The following is a 26,060-nucleotide window of genomic DNA, read 5'->3' on the forward strand; positions in this document are numbered from 1 at the left end:
CTGAAATGAGTTTGGTGAGGTAACTTCATGCATAAACGCTGCCTGCTAAGTCATTGCCTGACAGGGCAGCAAGGCAACAAGTCAGCTGTCTCGGTTTTCGGATGCAGACTCTGTCCCTGCGGTCGAATCACACCGAATACCACCCCAAAGTCCCGTTACAGGGGAAAGTTCCTGCGGTGGAAACGCAGCTTATGCTGGCAAAGAGCATCGTCATCATTGACAGTCATTGAAAAGTAGCTATCAAATACATTTTTGCAAGCAACATATAAACCTGAAATATTTAATTCCATTAAGGTAGTTGTTTTAATAGTAAATGTAATTGGGTGAAAATTGTGCTGCATTTTTTGTGGAGACTCTTTCATTGTTCTGGACTATAGACTACTGTAACGATTTATTGTATAAGCCAACATAAGCATGCCACTTAACAACAATACTCTTTATTCAACCTAAGCGCATCCTTTAATCTGCGGTTTAGCATAATTTTCTTTCCAGACTGCGTTTGTGTTAGTTGTGGCCCCAGTTTGTCCAGGCGTATGCCTGCACACAGCTCTCTTGCACACTGAGTATGAGAGTATGTCAGCAGGTTCTCTAGTCTAGGCATCTGCTGTTGGCTCTAAATATCCCCATAGCATATTTCTGCAGCTGTTAGTGGCACTCGTATAGTATAGTGATGCTTTAGTTTTATACAGTACATTCCTGCTCCTAAATAGTGTCTTTTTAACACAACTTAACCACTTTGACGCACAAACAACGTAACATGATTTTAATGAAGTATGTTGATGGTGTTTTAGCCCATGCCACACCATTACTTTAGGCTGAAAATAACAGGGGCAGAAAATCACAGACAGTGTAAGAGTTTTTTGTGGTTTACTTGAGTTCCAATTCAAACTCTTCAGACAGAATGAAAACAAGATGATATACGTTTTACTCTGCCAACACAACATGAGTTCTGCATTACACAACATGGTCCACTATGTGTTCCTCACCATACTGCTAGTGATCTGCTTTCTTCAATTCCGAACACCTATAAATTATTTGGCTTCAGCCTTCAGAAGCATCAAAAATTGCAGGTAGCTATTTTCTGGATGGAAGTCTATGTTGAATTTAGAATAGATCTTGAGCTTCTCATGCAGCATTTCACTCAGGATGTAATGTTTTACTCCACTGTAGACCATTGCTTTTGTTTGATATAAAGCTATTACTTTAGAAACTATGAAGCAGCAAAATATGAATTAAACGCAAATGGCTATTTTAGAGCATTTTACAGCTCAAAAAGGCAAGGCAACTCAGTTTCTGTTCAATTCACTCTGTCTGACTGACAAAAAAAGTGAAAACATTTAGCATCCAATAGAGCATCCGCCACACAACTCTGCAAGTCACCACCTTTTGTTTCATTTATGTCAAAATCCTGACATTTCAAAACCTTAAAATCAAAATGCCTGGGATAATGTACAATAAACGTCGTCTTGCAGAAATAATAATTGTATTGCATCAGAAACCTAGTGCCTCTGAACCTTTGATGTGCCCTCACGTTAGCGCACATGGAGGAAGCTTCATCATTAGATATGTCCTCTAGTGCTGCAGTGCCCTCTGCTGTTCACTGCTCAACACCTGCAGGGACTATCAAATATAGTAACCAGTGTCATTAATATTAATGAATAATGAAAAATTCATTAAAACTGAACAATAACAGGACTGTATGTTAGTAATTTAACTTCAAGACTTGGAAGAGTCAGATTAAAATGCTTTAGGGTGACAGTGCTTGGTATTAAAAACTCGGCCCAATAAACCTGCTTAGAGCAACAGAAGTCTCTCCAATTTAAGAAGGCAAACTGTAATAATTCAAAAGAAACAAAACCTGATGATCTAAGCACTGATTACATTAGGTGCAACAAGGGTACATGTCATGATTTTGAATAAATAACTTTAATGAGAGTAAAGCAAAGTGAACACATAAAATAAATCATAAAATCAACACGAGAAAAGAGAACAGTACAGACTTGTTAAAAACTAAAACAGCAGTTGATCAGAACAGCATATATATTTCCATATGTAACCATGTAATGATTACTACCGTTCAACTGAGCTAACGGTTTAGATGTAAACTCACATCTTTTACTCAATGAAGACAATCCAAAAAGTGAAAAAGGTTCATGTCTAAAGTGCCTGTTGTTACATAACACACAGACCAACTATAAAGTGCATGGTTATAAAAATTCATATAGGGAACAACATCTGGGGGGTGGGGGACTATGACCTTTCATAATTATCTTTAAAAGTCAGATCATATATGTTGATGACATACAGTATAACTGTGTTTGATTCCACAGTGATGGCACATAAAAAAAAAAACCTACTCTTCACCCAAAAACACAAGGCAGTGGCTCCTATATATTGCTCCTGTGGCAAACTTTGTTAATTGTTCTATTTATTAAAGACCACATTTTGATTCTTTTTTGCAACCTCTGACCTTTAGTAACAAAAGGACCAAATTAACAACACACTTCAACAAATTTAAGTAGCAATAAAGCCACTATAACCCATTACCATAATGTACGAGTGATATCCCAAATTTACGCAGTGTTTGCTTAAGCCATTTGAACTGTAATATATAGAGTATACAGTGAAAGACACACTTCAGTGAACAATTAAAGCATTTTTAAACTTTTTTAAATATTATTTTAATCTTATTAACAATAGAAAACCACTGCCCTGCAGAGGTTGTATATTTCTGGATCATTTATTATAGTTTTTTATTTTTATTTTCCTCAATCATTCAGCATAAATCTGCATCTCAGGCCTGAGCTCAGTCTGGTGCAAACCTGGATGGCCCACAGCTGTGGAATACAGTCTGTTATTATGAAGCGGCATGCAGCCGTAGTTCGGGAAAACACCAGAGCTTGCCCGGCTGTTCTTAGGGACTTTCGGATGTACGGATACATAACTTGCAGAATAGTCAGATGGCACAAACATGCTACGAGTTCTTGTCTTACTTTGGGATGAGAACGAAAGTCTGTGGTCCCGCTCCAGAGTCATTTTCGCTTGACTAGGTGGATGGCGAGTTTTTACACTATGCGATCTCTTAGACCTCTGAGGGTCCCTGCTCATTGCTCGAATGTACTGGTAGTCCTCTTTGGAGTTGCTGAGAGTGTTATACATCAGACTGTCGTGGTTGCAGTGTGTTACACCGTAGCTATTGCTGGACCCAGTGTGTTTGAAGTCAGGGCAGCTGTACTCCTTATGTAGGGTCAGGTTACGTGGCAGTGCTGTGGACTCGAGCCTGTGCTGTGGATAGTTGTGCATTGATCGACTCGGCTTCATTAAATGAGCCGATTTAGATCCCTGCCCATTGCCATGCCTGTCTGACTTCGAGGGCACAGGCATATCAGGCTCAGAAAGTGGGTGCTCTGGGGAGTAATGGGACACCATGGTCACCCTGTACTTCCCATCAGCCCCTTCAGTTGAAATCAGCATCTCCTTCCCAGAGTTTGACCTGCTCCTAGTGTGCATTGTTTCTTGGCACTGACGGTCACCTCTTACAAGACGGGTCTGGGACAAAACTGGACCCGACAACCTCTCCTTGGCTGCGTTTTCATGCCTAATGGACTGACTAAAATGTCGATCAGATAAGCCTGAATTAAGAGCCCCGTAGAGAGAAGGGTTCTTCATTCTTGGCTGGAGGCCGACATCTCTGGTCATGAAATCTGACTTGTTGTTCACCGGGAGGTTGCGTAGAGGCTTCTGGTACTCTGTACTGCCCATAAACTTTGATGAACGAGAAGGCAGTTTGTTGAGCGTGTAAGAGAGAGTGTATCCATGACTGTTCTCTCGGCATTGACTGTATCGAGCCTCTGAGTAGGGGCTGTACCTATACCGAACCTTCCCATCTTCAAAGTAAGGCCGCACTTGCTGGATGTCCGATGCCGGTGGTTTTTGGTAAGGTTTCCTCTGGCTCCCTTGATGCTGGAGGAAAAAAAACTTGTCCTCTGGTGGAGTATGCACTGAACGTACCCTGCGGATTGTGGGGTAGACGGATGCTCCATCCAATGGCGGATACCTTGGCCCTCCATGTCTATAGAGACCAACCGAGGAGTAGTCTTCCCGTTGACCTTTATATTTAATGGACTGGTGTAGGGATCGTGGTGCAAGGGTATTGCAGTAGTTTCTTGAGAGAACTCTGGGATGGGGACGCCCATCGTCAGGCTGATAATAAGGGGTGCTTTGCCCAACTGGACTTGACCAGCGTTGTGAGTAAGCAGACCTTTGGTCTCTGGGTTTGTACTGAAACGCTACACTAGGTGGAGTGCTTGAAGCTTGTGGAAGAACTTCATGCACTGAAGCAGGCATGGCTGTTTCCGCCAATATGGCTCTGAAGTTGGCGGCATTAGCAGCCTGCTTGTTGTGCAGAGCATCAATGGCTGAATGACTATCCAAGGAAGAAAACCTCTCTGAAAGCGTTGGCTGTAAACTTCCAACCTCCATCTCAGCAAGGCTTGATCCACCTCTATCTGTACCAACTCCAACATGGCGGATGTTATCTCTCATAGTTTTCTGGCTCTCTGAAGCCAGCTGAATCTCTGCATCTCTGTGAGGAGAGTAACCCTGAGAGGGCACATGGGTGCACTGGCCACCAGCTGGTGCATCGCAACCATCAGAGAAGCTGAGTCCGCTCTCACTTCCATGGCAGGCGCAGGTGCTGCGTAGGCTGCCTCCATCGGTGTGGCTTTCAGTAGACATGGTGCTTGATGGATCTGGGAAAGTCCTGCTAGACACATACCGTTCCTCTCTATCAGAGGATGTCTGTAGATGAGGAGGAGGAAACTGGAGTGTGAAGAGTGGGTTCTGATGATTAACTGGAGAAATAGGTGTGGGAGGTTCAGAGCTTCCACGTTTGCTGAGTCGAGTGGCCAGCTGAGCGGATTCTGCTAGCTCTAGAGCTAGCATACGGGCAGCACTTTTTACTGCAGGCTGGGGAGTTATGAGAGACACAGACCTCACCAAACCAGGCGTACATTCAAATGTCACTGCACCTAGAAGGAAAAAAACAAACCAATACTTTTAAATGGAGGAACACAGGGCCAAAATACAATTTGAAAGGAAGGTTAAATGTCAGATTTGTTAACTTTCTGGCTTTCTCTTGCAAATATCCTGTCCTAAAAATCCTATTCCACATGTTCCATTAGGTCAAATGCTAGTTTTGCTAACATTGTTAGCTTTCTCATCATTATTATTATCTATTCCTTCAAGTTTAATGCTAGTCTTGCTAATATTGTTATGTTTTCTTGCTAACATTCCCAAGTACTTGGAAATGTTTTTAATCAAATAAATAATTTTAATTTTCATAATTAACAGCTTAACACATTCAGTTACTGTTTTAGGGAAAGTAAACAAAATAATGAGTGTAAGTGTTGGGTTCGGCAATTTCTGAGATGACACTTGTAGCAGAACATTTGTCATTTTTTATGAATATATATGGAATGGAAGGTTGCCACTGACCCGAGTCTGCTCTTCTGTGCTCCTTGACATCTACAGATTTATTTTCTGCTTTGCAAAAACTCGCAGAGCGCTGATGGCCTTCCCCACCTCTCGTGGACACACTGGGCTTTTTCACAAGAGACATAATGTCAGAAGGACAGGACACAGTACTACTCTTTGCTGCTGAGCTCTTCGCTGTGCCCTCTTTGCCGGTCTTAGAGGTGCCCACCCCCAGGTTAGTGGAGGTGGCCGGCACTTCATAGAGCTTGTGATTTGCATCTTCTGAGTCCAGTGGGATGAGATCAGGTGGCTGAGAGGGACTTGTGACTTTGTCTAAAGGCTCTGACTCAATGAGGCTGCCTCCCGCCTTCTTGCGACTGCCTCTTTTCTCCCTTTCAGACACTGTGGGATCAACCAGCTGCGTGGACTGAAAGGCCAACGGGTCTATGTCTAAGGAGGCCATGCTTATAAACTCCGCTTCTGCTGCAGGGTGGGGTGGAGATATAAGAGCTGGCACACAAGAGGAAGAGGAAACCGTGTCCTTTATGTGGTCTTTGAGACTGGACCGGGAGTCTCCAGTCAATCTGCTGTCCAGCAGTTCCTCATTAAAGGAGATTGACAAAGCATCACTGGTGGAGAGCGGTCTACGTGGGCGATAGATTTTTGATCCACCTGAGACAGAACAACAGAGATCAGCCTATGGATGAATATACAGTTACAACTGTAAAACAGGTGAAAAGTCACTGGAAAAAAACTGTATTAAAGGTTCTGTAAAGGGGACTTTCTCCACACCACCATACAAAGATATGTCAGCAAACACCGAAGACAGAGACAGATGTGATATCTCAAGAAGAATATTTCAGTTTTATGTGTTTCAGTATTTTATAAGTGGTATAAAAAAAAGCTTAAAGCACCTTTAAGTATTAAAATGGAAAAAGTGATATGTGATTTTTACCCTCAAAGTTATGTGAAGAGGACAGAGATTCTTCACTTTTAGCAGATCTTAGTGTTCCAGTGTCTCCTCTTCCACCTGTAAAAATGAACCAGAGTTCATTGTTTTTTTATCCTGCTACACTACCATTCAAAAGTATGGGGTCAGTTAAAAAAAATGTTTTCAGGGTGCATTAAATTGCTAAAATTGACAGTAAAGACATTTACAATGTTAAAAAAAAAAATCCATTTCAAATAAATGCTGTTCTTTTGAACTTTCTATTCATCAAAGAATTTCCGGGAAAAAATATTAAGCATCACAACCGTTTTCAACATGGATAATTATAAGAAATGTTTCTTGAGCAGCAAATTAGCATATTAAAATGATTTCTGAAGGATCATGTGACACTGAAGACTGAGGAAAATTCTGTTTTGCCATCACAGGAATAAATTAAAAAAATGTGTAATTTTTTTGTAATTTCTGTAAAAACAGTTAATTTAGTTTGTAATAATATTTGCAATATATTACCATTTCACTGTATTTTTTTTTTATATATGAAGCCTTGGTGAGGATAAGAGATTTCTTTCAAAAACATAAAAAAATGACCAACCTCAAACTTTTGAACAGTAGTGTACATATCTTTCAATTTTCATTTAATGCTTTTGAGTACTGAATATAGTGTGACAGTGATGACTAAAAATGCCCTGTAGGTTAGGCAGCTCACTAGGCTTGGGAACGGATAAAGGTTTGTATTAAAAAGAGTCAAAGCTGCACCTGGAAGGGGTGTGGTTTTCATCTCATTAGGCTCACTGGGATGGCGGTGCAGTTTGGGCTTGGCAGTAGCAGACGACTTTCCCATATTAAAGAAGGAAAGCCAGTTTCCCACAGGAGACTTCTTTGCCTTGGTTGAGCCCTTCTTCCTACATTTACCAGCAACAATTTCCAGTTATTACTCCACATCTGCATTTTTGCTAAATAATGAAAATACCATAAGACTAAAACCAGAACAAACTGACAGACCTCTCAGAAGGGAAGTCAATGACGGTGTGGAACTTGCCCTGCAGGGCGGCAGGCCCCTCTCCCACATCGATATACTTGCTGTCAGGAGACACGGGAGAGTTGAGCTGGGCTTGAGTCCGAGCCTGGGCTTCCTCCAGAGAAAGCAGCTTGGTGGATGGAGAGCTCACCATTAGTGACTTGGGTCGAGCTAAAGTACTGTGGCCTGTGGATTCAGGTTAGAGTTATGAGCTCATTTAAGATCCTCATTAGTAGAGTTTAATCTAAAAATCAATACTGGTGGGAGGAGAATTGCCGAGGCTCATTTCCCACCTGTGCTGTGGCGGATCAGGGTGCTGAGTTTGGAACTGAACAGAACATCGACGTGATTAAGGATGAACTCCACAACAACCGACTGAACGCGCACCTCCATGAAAGCAGAGGTACCGCTGAAACACGCTGACTCAATCTGTTTAGACCTGCAACATTTGAGGGACAGTGAATGAATTAAACAATTTTTTTTTTTTTTTTTTTTGACTCAAATAACATCTTTACAGGCAATTTTACCCAAAAGCACTATTGAAGTCACCTGAGAAGATTTGGAGCCCAGACAATTGCAAGGTTTTTGCAGTGCATGTTGGTGACGGCACTGTATGTTCCCATACGGGATAAATGTCTCATGAGAAACTCGAGTGTCCTGAAAAAAAAAAAGCACAAGATGTTCTTTTGTGTTACACAGAAAAAATAAAGTCATACAGGTGTGGAATAACATAAGGATGAGTAGATATTAGGGTGAAATATTGCTTTATATTTAAACACAGATGCATTTATTTCTTTATTATTATTATGCATCACATATTTACCTAACACTTAATGAGCACACACAAAAAAAAGAGGTAATCATCTGATAAAGAGAAAACTGCACTTCTCCTTCTCATCAGCAGAGGATGCTGTGCACTCATCTAACCTGTAGTGTGGGGGAGGGAGCTGCTGTATGACGTCATGGACTTTGACCAGCCTCTCCTCATCCGTGGCTGCGGATACAGCATCCTGGGAAAATATGCCAAAACATCACCTCTGTGTTCCAATATTGGTACTACACACAAAACCTCAATGTATCAGAGCTGCGGTAGTTTGAAGCTTACTGAAAATTTCTCATATAGCTGGTAGGTCAGCAGTGGGTTGGGAAGCTCCCGAAAGTAAAGTTTGCACAGCGATCCCACCGAATGAATGTCCTGGACGTAGGTTTCCCTTGTGAGATCTGGAACATGCTCCGAGTCAAACTCGTGCCTGCAGACACAGGAAGTTGATGCTTTTGCTTTTATATCATTTTTTAAACTTTGATCATCCAAGAATCCTAAAAATAAGTAGAAGGATCATGGTCTACACAAAAATATTAGGCAGCACAACAGTTTTCAACATTGATAATAATAATGAGCAGCAAATCAGCATATTAGAATGATTTCTGAAGGATCATGTGACACTGAAGACTGGAGTAATGATGCTGAAAATTCAACTTTTCCATCATGGGAATAAATAAAACTGTTTATAATATTACTGTTTTCACTGTATTTTTGTTCAAATAAATAAAGGCTTGGTGAGCATAAAATACTTAAAACCTTCCCAACAACAAACTTTTAGTATATTCTGTACACATTTTTATATACTTCAGAAAAACTACTTTAGAACGTATATTGAATTTTTAAAAGCATACTGTAAACCTCACCTCAGTTTCTGAATGTTAGAGGAAATTCCAGACAAGCGGTAAATTCCGTCCACAACTCCATTTCTCTCGATGAACTCAGTGCAGCTTCTGATGACCTGTGGAACTGTTCAACACACATTAAATCTGCACTTTTAATATGATTTACACAGTATTACCTTCCAATGAAAGATATAGATGCAATACACGTCCTCAAATGTCTCTCTCCTCTCACCATCATGGCCCGAGTTAAGCAAATGTTCTCCAAGGTCACAGCCGAACACTCTCTCTTTCAGGATACCTCGCTGTTTCAGCTTCTGCTTGGTGGGACGCGACTTCATGAACGTGCGCAGAAATGTGATCAGCTTGCCATGCTTCTTAGACACTACAGAAAATTACAAATTTTAAAAAGCTTTCAAATCTATGTTGCCAGCTTGTAACACTTCTACATATCCTAAGGCTGATATAAAATTTCATTCAAAATGGAATAAAAAGTAATGCACCAATAATAGAATACTAATAGAGGAGATTTTTTTTAATCCTTCAAAATGAATGGTCTTAGTTGGTCCTTATTATAAAAGCAATAATTATTTTGTAATGTGTTACATTCTTTTTATTTAATTATACTGATCAGCTGATGAGCGTCATCTCTCTAATAGAACAAACTATCTCTGTTTTACAATATTCTGGGCAAAAAGTTAGTACCTGGTTTGGCCAATGAGCTGGTCACGTTTGAAGGGATTTTCTCACTAATCAGTTCCACACATTCAGACGGAAAGAATCCCACCTGTGAATGGAAAGATAAAACAATGTGAATCCAAAATAAGTCTAAATCCTTCATATCTCACTTCATTTCAACAAGGGCAAAATTGGCATAATTACTCTCTTTAAACAGTCTGAAATCTCTTAAAGACACAGCTGTGAATAAGTCTGTGAATCCCTCTGTATATGACATTTACAATCTTGCTGCAGAACAATAAGAATACATTATTTATAGCCCTGTGTATCAGTAGCAATTACTTTACAACATGTTTATCACCGCTAAGAGAAACGCTGACTGTAATTAGTCAATGTTTTGACTCAGATGTGACAAAAAAGCTGCAAAAACATCTCAAATGTATAGTAAACCTAATTCTAAAGTGATGACAGTTTTCCAACACATAGGCCTATGGGCTTTTTAATGAAATTACACATGCAGTGGAATAAACTGCAGTGCCATTACACACTGTAGGAGGAATATATGGTGTTTTTTTTTTTATATTACAATATAAAACACATCAATTATTTTGTTAGATTTTTTTTTTTTATTTTTTTTTATTACAACTTAAAGACATAAAAAAAAAATACCCACTTGAAAACCATGTTTGCCCCTCCACCAGCCAGTGTCTTCTTTAGGAGGCATATCAATTACTGATACAATGTCTCCAACCTTTTGAAGAGAAATTACACTTCAGTTACTTTACTCCAAAAACTTACTATAAACCAAATCCATATACTGTATAATGATACCATAACCATACCTCAAAAGAGAGCTCATCTGCTGCTTGGGCGATGTAACGCTTTATGACATGGGCCGCAGCTACAGCGGGAACATTAATAGATGATTCATCATGAACCAGCAGGTGGTTCCCTTTGTTATCAATCTAAGAGAGTGAAGAAAGATGCATCAAAACATATGAACATGCATATAATCACTAACCAATAAAACATCACCTTATGTAGTGATCTCATATTCCCTTTTACGATGACCTGAAAGGTGCAACTTCAGTGTGGAAAATACACAAGACGCTGGGAAAGAGCAAGCAAACAGCTTATGGATTGAGACAAGTTGAGTCAGGTGTCTACTATCCTTGTTAATGACTAACTAGATATAAGAAAGTGGGTGTGAACTGTTGTATTATACACAAAGGTCTGAAGTCTGTACTAAAATGGGTTTGTGTTTTATGAGACATTGTGAGGAATTTACCGTTGTTAAAATAAAGGTGTGAACCTCTTTTGTTAAATACACTATAGTCAATTTGCTGGCAATTGCGTCTGTATTTAAGAGACAGGATTTGGGCAGGCAGCCACAGGTAATGTAGTGTAGGTAAACAAACAGGAGTGACATTTATACCTCCATCCATGTGAGTGCTGGCCCGCAGTTGATCTTGTTATCAGCGATGGCTGAGAGACGGGAAATGTACGCAGTAATCATCTGGGAAAGTGTCTACAGAGAAAAAGAAAAAACAGACACAGAGAAGGGATCATAAACAAAGAGACAAGTTTCAACACTCTCATTGTGGTCCCTTTGAGATATAATCCACTGATCCAACACAATATCTCTGTTCCAAAGCCTAGTGAGTGGCCTTGTTGACTGCTATCTATATAGGCAAACATTGTACCTTCTAATGGAGCATTCTAACTGAAATGAACCTCACAAGAATGATTTGACACGTGCTACAAAGGCAGCAACACTATGTGACACATAAATAGAGCACTGCACAAGAAGCATAGTGAGCTTAACATTAGCATGTCGCTAAGCTAACTACACAATAGAGTCCAGCAGGCAAGCTCTGGAAGTAAAAATCCCATTCATTTCATCCAAGACATGCCTGCTGTGAGATATGAGGTTGTTAGTTGATAGTATATGCTTTGTTGAAGCCTGTATCCTGCATTATTTCAACTTATTTTTTAAATAATTGTGTTCAACAGCAGAATTCCTGGTGAAAAACTACATTACCAATGATTCTGCAGAGAAATCTCCACCAATCAGAGAATTGAAACAAGCAAATCCTGCCAAAAGAACTCTTTAGCATCCGTCCACTGCTATGAAGCTCTGTGAATAATGTAATCGAATCACTCTTAAAGGAATAGTTCACTTTAAAATGAAAATTCTGTCATCATATACTCACCCTCATGTTGTTTCAAACCTGTATGAATTTCTTTCTTCTGCTGAACAGAAAGGAAGATATTTAGAAGAATGTCAGTAACCAGACAGTTTCTGGATCCCATTGACTTCCATAGTAGGAAAAAAAATATACTATGGAAGTCAGTGGGACCCAGAAACTGTCTGGTTACTGACATTCTTCTAAATATCTTCCTTTCTGTTCAGCAGAAGAAAGAAAATCATACAGGTTTGAAACAACATGAGGGTGAGTATATGATGACAGAATTTTCATTTTAAAGTGAACTATTCATTTAAACTACTTAAATACCTGAAGATATGTACATTCGAAATATATATGCAAAACGAAAACAAGTACTTTTTTGCTTTAAAGTTGGCATGAAACAAGATTTGCACATTTTTTCCCTATTGTGACGAATATACAAGTGAAACTGCTATTCAAAAAAGAAAAAAGAAATCTTTTTGACAGTTCATTTTGTCCACTGGAAATTTCTTGGATCGCTGAATAGTTGTCCCGCCCTCAACACCAGTAAATCATCATCAGAGAATAGAATTGATGAATTGAGGTAGGGGAAGTTAATTTGATTAATGATTATTCTAACCATTCTATTGAGTAAATGGTCGTTTTTAATTAGACAACAATTTTTAATCAATACTTCAATATTAAATGGATTACATTAACATTACCATTTTTCGTCCAACATTTTGAATTTTCACTACACTTAATGCAATGCATTGTCTTCACCAAGGATACAAGCAGACATTGTACTCAATTTATAAGCTGCAACTATAAATGTGAGGTGAAGCTACCTCGACTTTTTCCTTCAGGGTGTCTATTCGGGGCAGTTCAGGAAGCTGAGAGAATCTTCTATCATAGATGCAGAGGTGGAGGTGCTTGTCAAGAACACGAAACTCTTCATATGTACGCCTCACTGTCCACTTACGACCCTAAGACATATCAACAGAAATGAGAGGGAATAAAGAAAGAACAATAATTATGAACAAAGAAAGAGTTAGACTGATCTTCAAATCTCCTTGAGAAACCATTCAAAATGGATGATGATCAAACAAAAGTGTTTTTAAAAAATATTTTCCAAAGTAATAATAAAGTCATAATTATGGCATACAGCATAGTTTTCAAAATTTGGGAATCATTCGAATTTTTTCAGCAAGGGTGCATAAAATTGGTCAAAAGGGTCAGTAAGGACATTTATGTTACAAAACATTTCAAATAAATGTTGTTCTTTTGAACTTTCTATTGAATCAAAGAATTCAGAAAAAATGTTTCACGGTTTCCACAAAAATATAAAGCAGCACAACTGTTGTCAACATTGATAACATTAAGGAATGTTTTGTAGCACCAAATCAGCATAATATAATGTTTTCCGAAGGATCCGTGTCTGTGGCTTATGGACTTCAAACAGCTGTAAAAACAATAGAGATTTGCTCCAGTGGTTTAGAAACAGCAGAGCGGGACTCTGCTAAATCCTTCCAGCTCTCACACTCACCAGCACAAAAAAATGGGCTCTGAATTCATATTTCTAGAAATTCTGTGGATGAGTACAAAAACCCTCCCAGAGCAAAAAACTCCCCCATTGTTTCGGAATGGAAAGAAATGCAGGACCAAGAGTATTTACATTTACAGCTTTGTCTTCATCTTGGCCTCAAAATCCTCTTCGAAAATCCAGTCTTTTCCTAAATCCGGACGCATTCCATGAAATGGATAAATTGCTGAGCAAACTGCATGCGGTTGGCCTGCCTGTTTGATCTGAAGCTCTTAAAAGGTCTTTTTATAACTTCACCATTTTTCTTAGCATGGCAGCGGGCTTAGCTTTTGCTCTGTTGCCATAACAAATCAGTGATCCTGGGAAGATATTTTTTCAGTAATGGATACAGAGGTTTTCGTTTTTCAGATTTTTTCCTTACCTGGCAACATATCTGGACCAGATACACTAACTCCTTTGAGTCCAGGCCATTGTGTGAGAGGTCGTTCCGATCCTCAGGTAAAGACAGCTGTGGAGACAGTTTTTATTAGTCGGTGACACAGAGACAACAAGAGATCTACGAATACATAAAAGGGAAAAAGAAAAAGAAAAGGGACTGCAGGTATACCACCCGTTAATAGTGCCTGATTCTTTCTGGTTTCAGAAAGCCAACACATCAAGGAATATTCCCAAAACAATAGCGTGGCAGTTCCAGTGGAACTTCATCAAGCCTTTTGCTCAGAAGTTTCCACAGCTGCTGGCTGAGCCAAGATGTTGTGATGTTTTATAGATGTGTACAATGTGTATTATAGTCCTCTATAAAACATCACAACATCTTCTTGTCCCTGCAAATGTGATTCGACCCTTGACTCCATAAGCTGCTGTGATTCAGGGGTTTCAATATGCAAATGAAGCATCTAGTCTGGTAAACTCCACACAGAGGCAGTGCTGTCTTTGTAGTGTCTGCTGTAATTTACTTCTCTGCATCATCTCAGTAATGCAGACTCCCCATGCATCATTCAACATACACACACACACACCAAAGACAAGAACTGCGTCCCTTTAATTGATAGAAAATGTCGATCCAACACTGAGCCACTTCAAAGGTGCATTAAACAAATTAAAGCATTGATTATTTATATATAAAACTAACAGAAACTTGCACAAGCTTTAATGACCTACTTAGCAATTGCAGTTCAGTAAAGTAATACAAACTGCAGGATAAGCACTTGATTTACAGTAGATCCGTCACCATCTTCCCTCTAAGCACAAATAAGTTCATTAAAATAATGCACATTAATGTAGAATTTTTGCATCCTAATGCATCTAATTGAATTAGAAGGTTTTGGATCAACAAAACTGGTTAAAAAAAACCCGCAAAAGCACTAGAAATCCTAATCAGATTTTTGTCCTACCAATAAAAGTATCTATCTGTCCATCCATCCAATCAATAAATAAAGCTTTACCAAAGTAAATTTACTTGAAATGCAAGATTTTAAGACTTATTTTAAATAATTAATTAAATGTATAATTGTTTTAAATCTAAATCTTACATACTTTTGTAAATCAAAATTTGCCAATGGTGTAAAAAAAAATAACAACACAAAAATATTAATATTTTCTTTCACAATTTCTGTGGTACTATGAGGGGAAGAGGCAAAAATACTGCAACTAGAGAACATCACAAAAAATGATAAACAGTGTAGTGTAATATATATACACTGTATATATAAACAATAGTAAAACCACATGACAAAGGCGGCAAGGATTTTAATTTCCTCATAGTGGTTCTAATTATTCTGAATGAAACGGATGGATACTCACTGATAAGCCGACTGTCTTGCCTTATTCGGCACGCTCAGGCCCATTCTGACAGATCCAACCCAAGATTTCCCTACCGTCTCACACCTGAGCCTTTCCTTATTCAGCCTCTCTGCTGATGTTCTGCATGGCTGCTGCACGCAGACGCAGTAACCCGTCACACACACCCCCACAGACCAGCCGCCTGTGCTCAGTCAGCCCAGCTCATCAAAAACAAATGGCCGGATTCAGAGCGGAATGAAAATCAGCAGTGTGCTGCAGTGAAAACACGTCCTGTCTGAAAACACGGACCTTTTCCCATCTTCATCTCCTGCAGTAGAGGGATGTGCATGATGCTGTGTCTAATTACAACTGAGGAAAAGGACAAATATAGAAATGGAGCACCACCCCCCTTCCCCACCACCTTCACCTTCTTAGCCCCTCCCTGCGCTGAATGTTGGCCCTCCCACTGGATCCATGCAGAAAGGAGCTATGCTCTCAGATACAGAGCTCAGAACAGGACAGATGCATCAATGTTTTGGGATGAATATTTTACATCAGACATCCAGTGGTGACATTTTATTTAACAAAAAATTATACTTTAAAAAAAATCTAAATATAAAATAATATAATATAAATTATACATTTTTTAAAAAAATTTTTATTCAAAAGTATCATAGAATGATCATAGAATTTTATATAGGCTCCCTTTTTGATGATTTTGTTGTTTAGGAGAAATGTCTTTGCCAATTTCTGCCTACATTCTGCAAGATAATCCTATCAAGAACAAAAATATATTTCAATGACATGAAATGGTTTAATTGACACCATTTTCACTTTTCTGTATTGACATGTTTCCTATATTGAAAGAGTAAATTGGGGTGGGACATATGAAGAGAGGAATTGTCCTTTTTAAAAGTCAACAGTCATAATTGCTTTTTGTGTTGGGAGTGTATCTATCTATCTATATCTATATCTATATCTATATATATATATATATATATATATATATATATACATATACATACACACATATATATACATATACATACACACACACACACACACATAAAAATCTTTGTCTGGATATGATAAACTGAAATCTGACCACTGAGCAGAGGTTTAAAGAGTATCTGAAAACCATACTTGAATAAAAGTACAAGTCACCAATTTCAATACGACTTGAGTAAAAGTCTTAGAGAATCTGATTTTAACAATACTTAAGTATTTTACTTATAGTGAATGTAGGCTCAAAGATGCACTAGTCCTCAGCACTGGCAAGAGAGATGCCAGTGAAAAACAAGAAACAGTTGATTTGTAAGGAGAGCAAATCACGTTTGTTTTCTAAAATAAAACTGAACACCTCAATATTGCAATAAATCAAGGTCGACACAACAGCCTCTAAAACGTCTACAAACACTCAAGTCTCAGTTGAGCTCAAGTGCTCAAAAAGGCCATAGTAAACCAATATCCTTCAAAAAGATCGATTTAATACAATGGATAAATAAAATAACGTTGAGTAAAATGAAATAGTCAAAGCCTACTTGCACTGGACGTGCTGGTTTCGGCCCCATCTCATATGAAACACCTGTGATTCAGCAACTACACTAATGCACACACATTTGTGTAAAGTATAGCCATGTTGACAAGTTTGGGTGAGTAAGGGCAAAACGCACAAGATGTAGTACCTGTAATGCCCTGTAGATGGCGATATCGCTTCTTTATGGCAGAAATAAAGTGCTGCAGAAAAAGTTAGGTGCCATGTAAAATGTACAGTACAGTAACTACTGTAACTATATTTACTCAAATACTTTACACCACTGCCATTGAGTCAATGTTGTTCTGACCAAAATCACTTGAATGCACATTGTAATTATGATTTCGCAAGTAGGAACTTCCCGTGTGTCATCGATATTTTTGGGTCATTTTCCCAGAAGAGAAAGATTAAACATTTTAAATGTGTATGTTATTTTGACAAATTGAAGGAGTTGTCAAACTCACATAGAAATGGCCTAAAAAAATTCTTTAAAAAACCTGAATGCTGTGGTGTAAATCTCCAGTCGAGTCTTTGCAATCTCTCCATGACAGGCCCTTGTTAAACCACTAGTTTGGAAAATTCCTCTTATAAAAACATGCCAATTTTTTTTTTTTAATATTTGGCTGGATCTATGAAAACCTGAGATCATGTGCATCAACTCAAAACTTGCAACATTGAATAAAAGACATTAACGCATTTAAGTTTGCAGAAACTGTGAAGAAAAAGGGTAAAAAGCAGACGCCAAAGGTCAACAGCCACACCGGGACTGAACTGATTGTTTACGTCACACAATCCGTGGATTAAAATTCCACTCAAGTAATAAATTGCAGCAAAAGCTTTTTCAAACAGAGGTAGCAATAATCCAAAAGAAAATTCCTTAAGTTACATAAAAGCTAGAAAAAGTAACCCAGTGATCATGAGTTGACCTTTCTCCATCTGGAGCCACAGCCCATCTACAGTACAGTGCCATCATTTACACAAGGATCGTCAGCAATGCAATCACGTAATGCATCTTCCACTAAAGAGGAGTGCCGGGAGTCATAAAGATCAGAAATTAATCAGACTCCAAAAATATGATAAATCATATAATCCAGCACTGACCCACTTTATAATGTACATCCTGGATCTGGATCCATCTATATCATATTCTACGAGACTTCTTGATCATGGGTTTTCAGTAAAACTGACTTGATGCATTGCTGTTTCATTATAAAATCTTGATGTTGCCCACCCAGTAGTATTATCAGCCAAGCAGATTAAGCTCAGATAGCAGAAGTATCAATATTTCAAGATAGATCCACTTACTGGAAACCCTCTCCCACAGGCCAGCAGCACCGTTTGTGGAACCTGCTGAAACCTGCAGGTTTGGGTCCATTCTAATGAAATGGTGGTGAGTGAGGGCTGCAGCGCCACATGAGGCCCTTCCCTCCGTCTGAGGTGATTTATAGCCGAAAACACAGAGACTTAATCAATGTCCCAACTAGCTGCTCATATGGAGATGAAGGTGACTGTTCTGAGATCAGTAAAAGCTCATTGCAGCATCACTGAATTTTGCCCAGTTCTTCCTCTAGCTCTCTCTGCACTAGTGAGGAAGAGGCAGGGATCCTGAAAGCTCCTCAATAAACATGAAGACGCCACAGAACGGATGTTAACTCAATACCCTATTCTAGGACTAAACACAGACATGGTTACTCTAGTGATCTAAAAAAGTTTATGGAAGCTTAAACTACATTTAAAAATGTATGAATGTCAATGTATTAGACAATATAATATGAAACCAGAGTAAGCTGCAAACAAATGATGACTAAGTGTGGCGAAATAGTTTTGGGGCCACTGTATTTTGTTTAGGATAGTGATTTAGGTTTCACTACACAACAAAATAGAAAAAAGCTTTTACTGAAATACATATAGTGAAACCTATAATAGTTTCTGTGTAGTGATATCTGATCAAATGACCTGAAGGCAAAACGTGCATCTCTCTCATATTTCATCTCTCACATACGTGAGCAAAATGCACGCGGTCAGGGTTTCTGTTTACATAAAATAAGGCAGCTTAAAAAAAAATAAAAAAATTGTTTTGCATATACAAAAATGTGTGCCAATTTGGATTTTTTTATGGTTTTAAACATAAACCTTTATAAATAAATACAAATCATCATGTGGATATGAGGATATCTTAAGAAATATTGATTTTGCCCTGAAAAGAAAAGGCAAAAAAAAAACAATATTGATATTAATATTGAAAAACTATATTAAAAAGTGCAAAATTCATCTCCTTCAGCTAATTTATTATGATCTTTTAGTTTTGTTCAGTTGTCATCAGCACAAAAAAGGTTTCTATCTAGAGTCCATACAAAAGGCGCCATGGCATTAAAATTGCTGCTATCTGATATGTGTTCACTGATATAGCATTATTAAACTGCTGAAATGTGCCCATGAGCTTTGAAAGCAACAAAAAAGACATCAAATTTCTTATTTAACTGTTTTCAGTACAGTAGAGTGTCTGTTTTCTGGTCCATGCATGAGTCTGGACTCCTCCAGCCACCGGCCACTGTGTGTCAGTGTGACGCAGTCAAAAGATTGAATGCGATCTAAAAGCATAGTCTGTGAATCTGTGACCTTGAGAGCTGAAACACACAAGATGATGGAGGCGAAGAGCAAAGAGCTGTGAGACATGAAGGCAAACTTCCTGTCCGTCATCTATGGCACCGTAAGCTGTTCATGATGCATCGAAACCAACACCCTCAGTTCTCAGAACAGTATACTGTACATACAGTAAAAAGACTGAGGAGGGACTCTGTGGTATTTCCTGGAAATGATATCTGCTGCTCTCTACTGGAACCCATCAGCATAGCAAAATCTGGCTGGACAAAAACATGTTTTGGGCCTGAAATGTTGAAATAAAAATGGAGAAGCCTAGTTTGATGTTCTAGCAGAGACAGTATGGGGGGAAGAGGGGGAGCAGACTGACCACAAATTGAATACAGTGGCAAATATGGAATGAAAATCACATATTTTAGTTAAAAGTGCCTTTTCTGATAAAGTTTGTTTACTCGAGAATGCACATAACTGGACTAGGCTAAAAAAAATTTTTTTTAGTGTGATTTGAAAAGATTTAGTGGCTTGAGGGTGTAACCAAAATGGCTTCCAAGTGAATATAACTAATGGAAATCTCCATTTTAAGATCACCACAGCTATTAATGTCATTAATCATCATAGTTATAATGAATATGAAGATATAAAACATTAGACCGCCCACATTTACATATCAACACATTAACATACGCAGCATATGCAGCATCCTGGCCTGCCCTGATAAAGTGCTGATACCAGAACATTTGCATAAGAACATAAAATAAAGCTTAAAGGGGTCATATAATGGTACATGCACTTTTACAAGTTGATTGTACTGAAATGTGTGTTGGCAGTGCCTGTACACAACAATCATATAATGATAAAAATCCATCCAGTGTTTTTTTTTTTTTTTTTATCTCCTTATGTTTTCCCCTCTCTCAAATCGAGCCGTCTGACTGTGTGACGTCACACGGTCGGACGCCCCTCCCACGATTGTTAATTGACAGCAGCGTTTCAACACAGACCCGCCCTGAGCGAGCTGTCATCAAAGTCCGCCATTGTTGATACGCTGGAGCAGAATGGTGTCTAAGTGATTGTAATGTTCTGTTCTTGGGTGTAATAACGAACACAGCAGTCATTTTTATGTTCCTAAAACGCCCCACAGAACAGAGGGGCGGGGTGAGCAAAGCTCATTATCATTTAAAGACACATGCACTTAAATAGTGTGCTGAAAACAGAGCTGTTTTTGACCAGGTAAAATGAGTGTTTTCTTACAATACTAATGAGAATTTTTAATTAAAGTATATTACAAACTTTTCATTTAGTCCCTAAAGAATCATAATAACTTGTACAAAAATGGCATTATATGACCCCTTTAAAAAAAGGAATTTTATAAAAATCTTTTCAAAATTGATGTAATGCATATTTTTAAGTCAGGAACAATGAAATGATATTTAAAAATTGAAACTTGTTTAAATGAATTTTTTGACTGTTCAAAATATATCTGTACAAATAATTGTTGAATACAATTAAGAAGTTTATGATAAAATAGCATTTTCCTAGTTTTACATTGGCTGCTCCACCTGACATGGAGATATATATAAAATTGTACAATATGGCCAATTAAAGCTTAAACAAAAATTTTATTTCCATTTTCCATTTAAAAGTTTGGGATCAGAATGGCTTTTTTTTTTTTTTTTTAGAAATTAATCATTTTATTCAGCAAGGATGCATTTCCACACACACACACACACACACACACACACACACACACACACACACACACACACACACACACACACACACACACACTTGAGGAGAGTCATCTGTTTACAGATATTGCTATTATCTGAGGAAATGGACACTTGTATATATTTAACAATTTGGGCAGGAACAATAACGTTGAAATTGAAACAGCTAGCCAAGATGTTTTCCAGTCAGCGTAGGATAGCAAATAACCAGACAGAGACCAATGTGGACTGCTTGTAACTTAAACCTCAGCCCTGATTTCAACATGATGGATAATCAGCTACCAGTGAAACCAAGACCACAGAGCCTAATTAACACATTCCCGTCAACCATGAGCGATCATGGCCTTCAACAGGACTGCATTTACCATAAAAACCCTCACCTGCACGGAGCCAAAGTCAACAATCTCATAGTGGAAGTGGGCACATTCTGCCAGCCTGGGAAAATGGCCTTTGGTGAGGGACAGTCTGCAAAACAAAAAGATCTCATCAGTATTCTTCTCCGTAGGTCTGAAGGAGACGAAACAGAAAATGGATTCTATAGAAACCTTCCTTTTAACATATAAACACCTACTTTTTGACGTTCTTGACCTTCATGCTGGCCGTACTGACACATGAGCGCAGAGAAGACTCTGCAGGCAGTTCATGGACAATCGGCGCTCCTCGTGCCTGCATATACGAACACACAAACAGACGATTACACAGCACTCTAAATGCTGGAAGCATGACATACAGAAATCCAGTACACAGACGCACCATAACAGCAATGGCGTCCTCCCAGCCTGCAGTCTCTGCTGGCTGCAAGCTCCTATCTTCCTCCCCCTCATCCTCCTCTGGGTGGGGCCTTAAAGAAAAGAGAATCAGAGAGGGCTATGTTGAAATAAGCTTATGCTACGACATACATATACATACCACTGCATAGCATCACTCGGCACAAAGCAATAACACCAATGAAATTCCTGAACTAGGATTGTCTTAAAGGAATAGTTCACCCAAAAACGACTCAAATTTCTATTACTCTTCTGTAGAAAACAAAAGAAGATGTTTTGTAAAATGTTCATGCTGCTCTTTTCCAATCCATGAAATCATTCAGTGATCAGAGGTTGTCAACTCCAAAAATCTTCTTAAAAGCCATCGATATGTCTGGTACACTATATTCCAGGTCTTCTGAATCCACACAACAGCTTTGAATGAGTTTCAGACCAAAACTTACATGCTGGAATACTCTACACAACCTTTGCACTGATTTGCAGCCTGGAGGGTTTTAACGCTAGTTGCAGAAAGTAGCATTCTGCAGATTTTGGGCAGTCGGACTTAACCGATTTCACAGAAAATTAGTGTATTATGGGAACAAACTAGTTTTTTGCTTCAGACAAAATCTGTTTAGATTTTAAAAGTTGTGTAGCATATTCCAGCCTTAAGTCGTTATTTGTTGAAAAATTATAATCCTGCCATAATTTTCAAATCTCATTCATTCAAATCTCATTCATTTAAACTTGGCACCACAATATGTCAGAGCAAAAAAAAGCTATCGTATGACTTCAGAAGAATTGGAATATAACTCACAAATCATATTGACTTTTCTTATAATGCAAAAGTAGGCAACATCTTTTGTGTTCGATAGAAGACAACAACATGAGGGTGAGTAAATGACAGGATTTTAAATTCAGCATTAAATGAAAATGCAACCCAATCTTCCAATGAAAAGACAAACTTATGTCAGGTGACATTCAATAATGTAGTATGTCAAGGTATCCAAGATCAAATAACATTTAATTTTCTTATAATACATTGATTGCACATCACCTCATTTCTCAGAGTCTGAAAATGGTTCCTTCAAAGATTTGGGCTCTCTAAACCCCTCCTCCATTGGTCTACCACTAACAGTGTGTGTCAGAAACTAAACATTACCATATCTGAATTTCAGCTCCGGAGGCTTCCTCAGCACCTGATACACAGCGAGAAGAACAATAACAATGGCGTCGGTTGTACCGTATCAATCAGAGAAAACAGCATCTTCATCTTCTCAACATGTCAGTAACACAAACCAAACTCTTCCAGGCCTCAGCTACAACTACAGTGTTTGAGGGCGGGGAAAAGTAGACGCTGTTCACCGACAGCCAATAAAGAGTAAAGGCTGGAGTTATGCAAATTTGTTACAAACCTACATAGATTTGTAAGAGGAAGTGAGACTGGAATTACTGGTGACTCAATTCAGGTAGTTCAGAATCGCTTCTTTCTTTTGGGAGACAAAAACTCCATTTATCGTGCACTTTGCAGACCTTTTACATTTACAAACAGCTATATTACACACTGCATGAAAGGTAAAATATTTGAAAAAGCATAACAGGGGCAGTTTAACTTTTTGTAGACTTAAACCCAGGTCCCCACAAGCCAGCAGCTCCTATATGTCCCGAACATGCGCAGAGTTGAGCCACAGCTCCGTTGGATATATACCCTCTGACCCAGTTCCTTTCCTCACAGTTTTGGCTGCCTAATCAAGCAGGACATGCAGGCAATCAACTAACCAAGTTGAGAGGCACCGCTCATTACACTGAACTCATGACCTCTGAGTGAGGAAATAAGCAAACAACCAGCTACAATTTGACCAAGGCCAAGCTGTGTCAATAACACAAGAGTAAAGGTGCTAAACAAGAACATGCCAGTCCTAATGCGTTTTCAACGTTCCATTACCGTGGACCTTATATAATGTCTTTAGACCGTTAGTAAAGCTGTTTGGGATGTGTAGTAGTTAAACCACTCTTGTGATCAATCAGATTATGTACAAACCTATTATGTGACAGAATAACAGTTTATAAGCCAAACATGATGAATTATACTCAAAGTTTCATTCATTTCTTGTTTCTAAAAATAAAATCTCACTCTTCATTTCACATCTACTCTTCATGAAATGATCCACCCATTTCGGATAATCTCCAGAGCATTACCCAGTTCACCCTGCAGCTGAGAACATGGCCAAGAGGGTCGAAACAAGGAGACTGCATAGAAGATCAGATCAGTGGTGGTAAAAAAGCACACTATTGTACGTTTTACAACACACAAAGATATCGCTTCAATCAGTCAGTCACAAATGAATCCACCCTAAGTAACAAAGAACAGGGCTTGAAATATGATGCACTCCAGGGGTAAGGAAAGGTGAGCTGGAACAGCTTTAAGGATTGGGAAGCCTTTAGAATGGGAATAAAAGCCTGGAGTTTAGGCGATTCATTCAGTAGACAAAAGACAGAGTCAGTGATTTTGTTCCAGAACATCCTACACTCCCCCTGCAGATTAGACCATCGTGAGATTGAATGATAAATGCCTGATCCCGTTCATGGAAGAAAGAGGCAAAAGTTTACTGCCATTTTAAAGTCACAGGTCCAACATTATGGCAGGATAGTGAGTTTCAAATAACAAATTATGGGTCAAAACTGCAAACAGTGATTTTATTACTCAGTATTTTTGTCTTGTTTTCCACTACAAATATCTAAACATTCTTAAATCAAGATACATTTGATTGAGAAGCAAAATGACTCAAGATACTGTCTTGTTTAAAGAAAAATAGTATGAAAGTATGATCTTGTTTTCCCTTTGAATTAAGTTTATTTTTCTTACCATACGGGCAGATTTTTTTTTTTTTTTTTTTTCTTGTTTTAAGTACAAACTCAATTTAGATTTATTTTATTTTATTCAGAAAACAAGAATTAATATCTTATGTAATTTTGCTTCAAGTGAATTCAACTTGATTTAAAGAATCTTTAGATATTTTTAATGGAAATCAAGAAAGAAAATGAAGTGAATGTTTTTTATAGGTTTTTTTTAGTCTTAGTTCCTGTGTCAAGTTCCTTTGTTAGTTATTATCATATTTATACATATTGTCACATATTTTTCATCAACAATATTGCATGTTGATAATTTTTCGCCAAAAATTAACACTCATAAAGAAAAGCCCTTTTTTAAAAACTAGTTTAAACCACCTGTGACATGTTCTTTGTATTCATAATTTATTATGGTTTTGAAGGAAAAAAAATCATGACTCGTGTGGTAATACCATTAAGTAAAAAAAAAAAAAAAAAAAAAAAAAAAAAAAACTTTAATATATGTAAGCGTACACGTCTTATTTGTATTTTTTTCATTTAAGACTTTTTAAATTTGATGAGGGTCTGCAGAGTGTTTATTATTTAGTTTCCTGTTTTAAGTTTTTTTTGTACATGTTGGTTGTATTTGGAGAAATAAATTAAAATAATAAGGTTTGTTATTTAAAAAAAAAAAGATTAACTACAGTACTTAATGTAGTACTTAATGTGTTATTCCTTTCAATAATTATATTTTATCAGACTTTTACTTTATTACATGATATTAGAACAGTTAACACCCTGATAATTAAATGAATAGTTAGTATACTGTAAATGCAGCGTCACGTCATTGACTATAACATTAAGCCATGCCTGCTTGCTTGGGGAGGTACAGTACAAACGTTCATTGAAGACTGTCCTTGTTATCATCTCTGTAGGGCACCAGTTGCACACAAATCACCACTGTAATTTACTCCTCAGGGGCCAAATTCACATCTACTGCATGCAGTGCTGCTGAAATATGCTGTCTCAGAAATAGAATAAGGTGACCAGTCACATGACACATAAAATGCCTGTGTGTGCAAAAACCAGTACATGCACTGCACCTGATTATGCAGAGAATCAGCCAGTTGTGAAGAAAATGCCTCATCTAACCTTGCAAGAGAGACACACAGACACGCACGCTATGAGGTATAACTAACCATAATCGAGCACCGCAGCTGCCAAAGTAGACTGAGAGGAGAAGTATGCAGGCTGTTACTCACCCTTCACAGGGATCATGACTGCATGCGTCTCTCAGAGGTGTTGGAGCTCTGCCGTGTGTCACTGCTGCAGTCCCGCTGCACGCCTCCAT

General features: G+C 38.3%; 1 protein-coding gene across 1 annotated transcript; it reads right to left on the bottom strand.

The window, feature by feature from the left end:
- Positions 1–1,914: 1,914 nt before the first annotated feature.
- arhgap32a (Rho GTPase activating protein 32a) lies at positions 1,915–26,060 on the bottom strand (the record flags this gene model as incomplete). The annotated part of the gene is made up of 21 exons (XM_081369895.1): positions 1,915–5,030; positions 5,497–6,147; positions 6,431–6,505; positions 7,181–7,326; positions 7,427–7,628; positions 7,736–7,881; positions 7,992–8,099; positions 8,370–8,452; positions 8,548–8,692; positions 9,129–9,231; positions 9,340–9,489; positions 9,810–9,891; positions 10,456–10,533; positions 10,625–10,747; positions 11,218–11,310; positions 12,799–12,936; positions 13,915–14,001; positions 21,515–21,599; positions 21,706–21,800; positions 21,888–21,975; positions 25,972–26,060. The coding sequence occupies 21 exons, from the start codon at positions 26,058–26,060 to the stop codon at positions 2,773–2,775; spliced, it is 5,025 nt and encodes a 1,674-aa protein (XP_081226021.1). The 3' UTR covers positions 1,915–2,772.

Source organism: Scardinius erythrophthalmus, assembly GCF_964197995.2.
Source record: "Scardinius erythrophthalmus genome assembly, chromosome: 7".
Taxonomy (NCBI): domain Eukaryota; kingdom Metazoa; phylum Chordata; class Actinopteri; order Cypriniformes; family Leuciscidae; genus Scardinius; species Scardinius erythrophthalmus.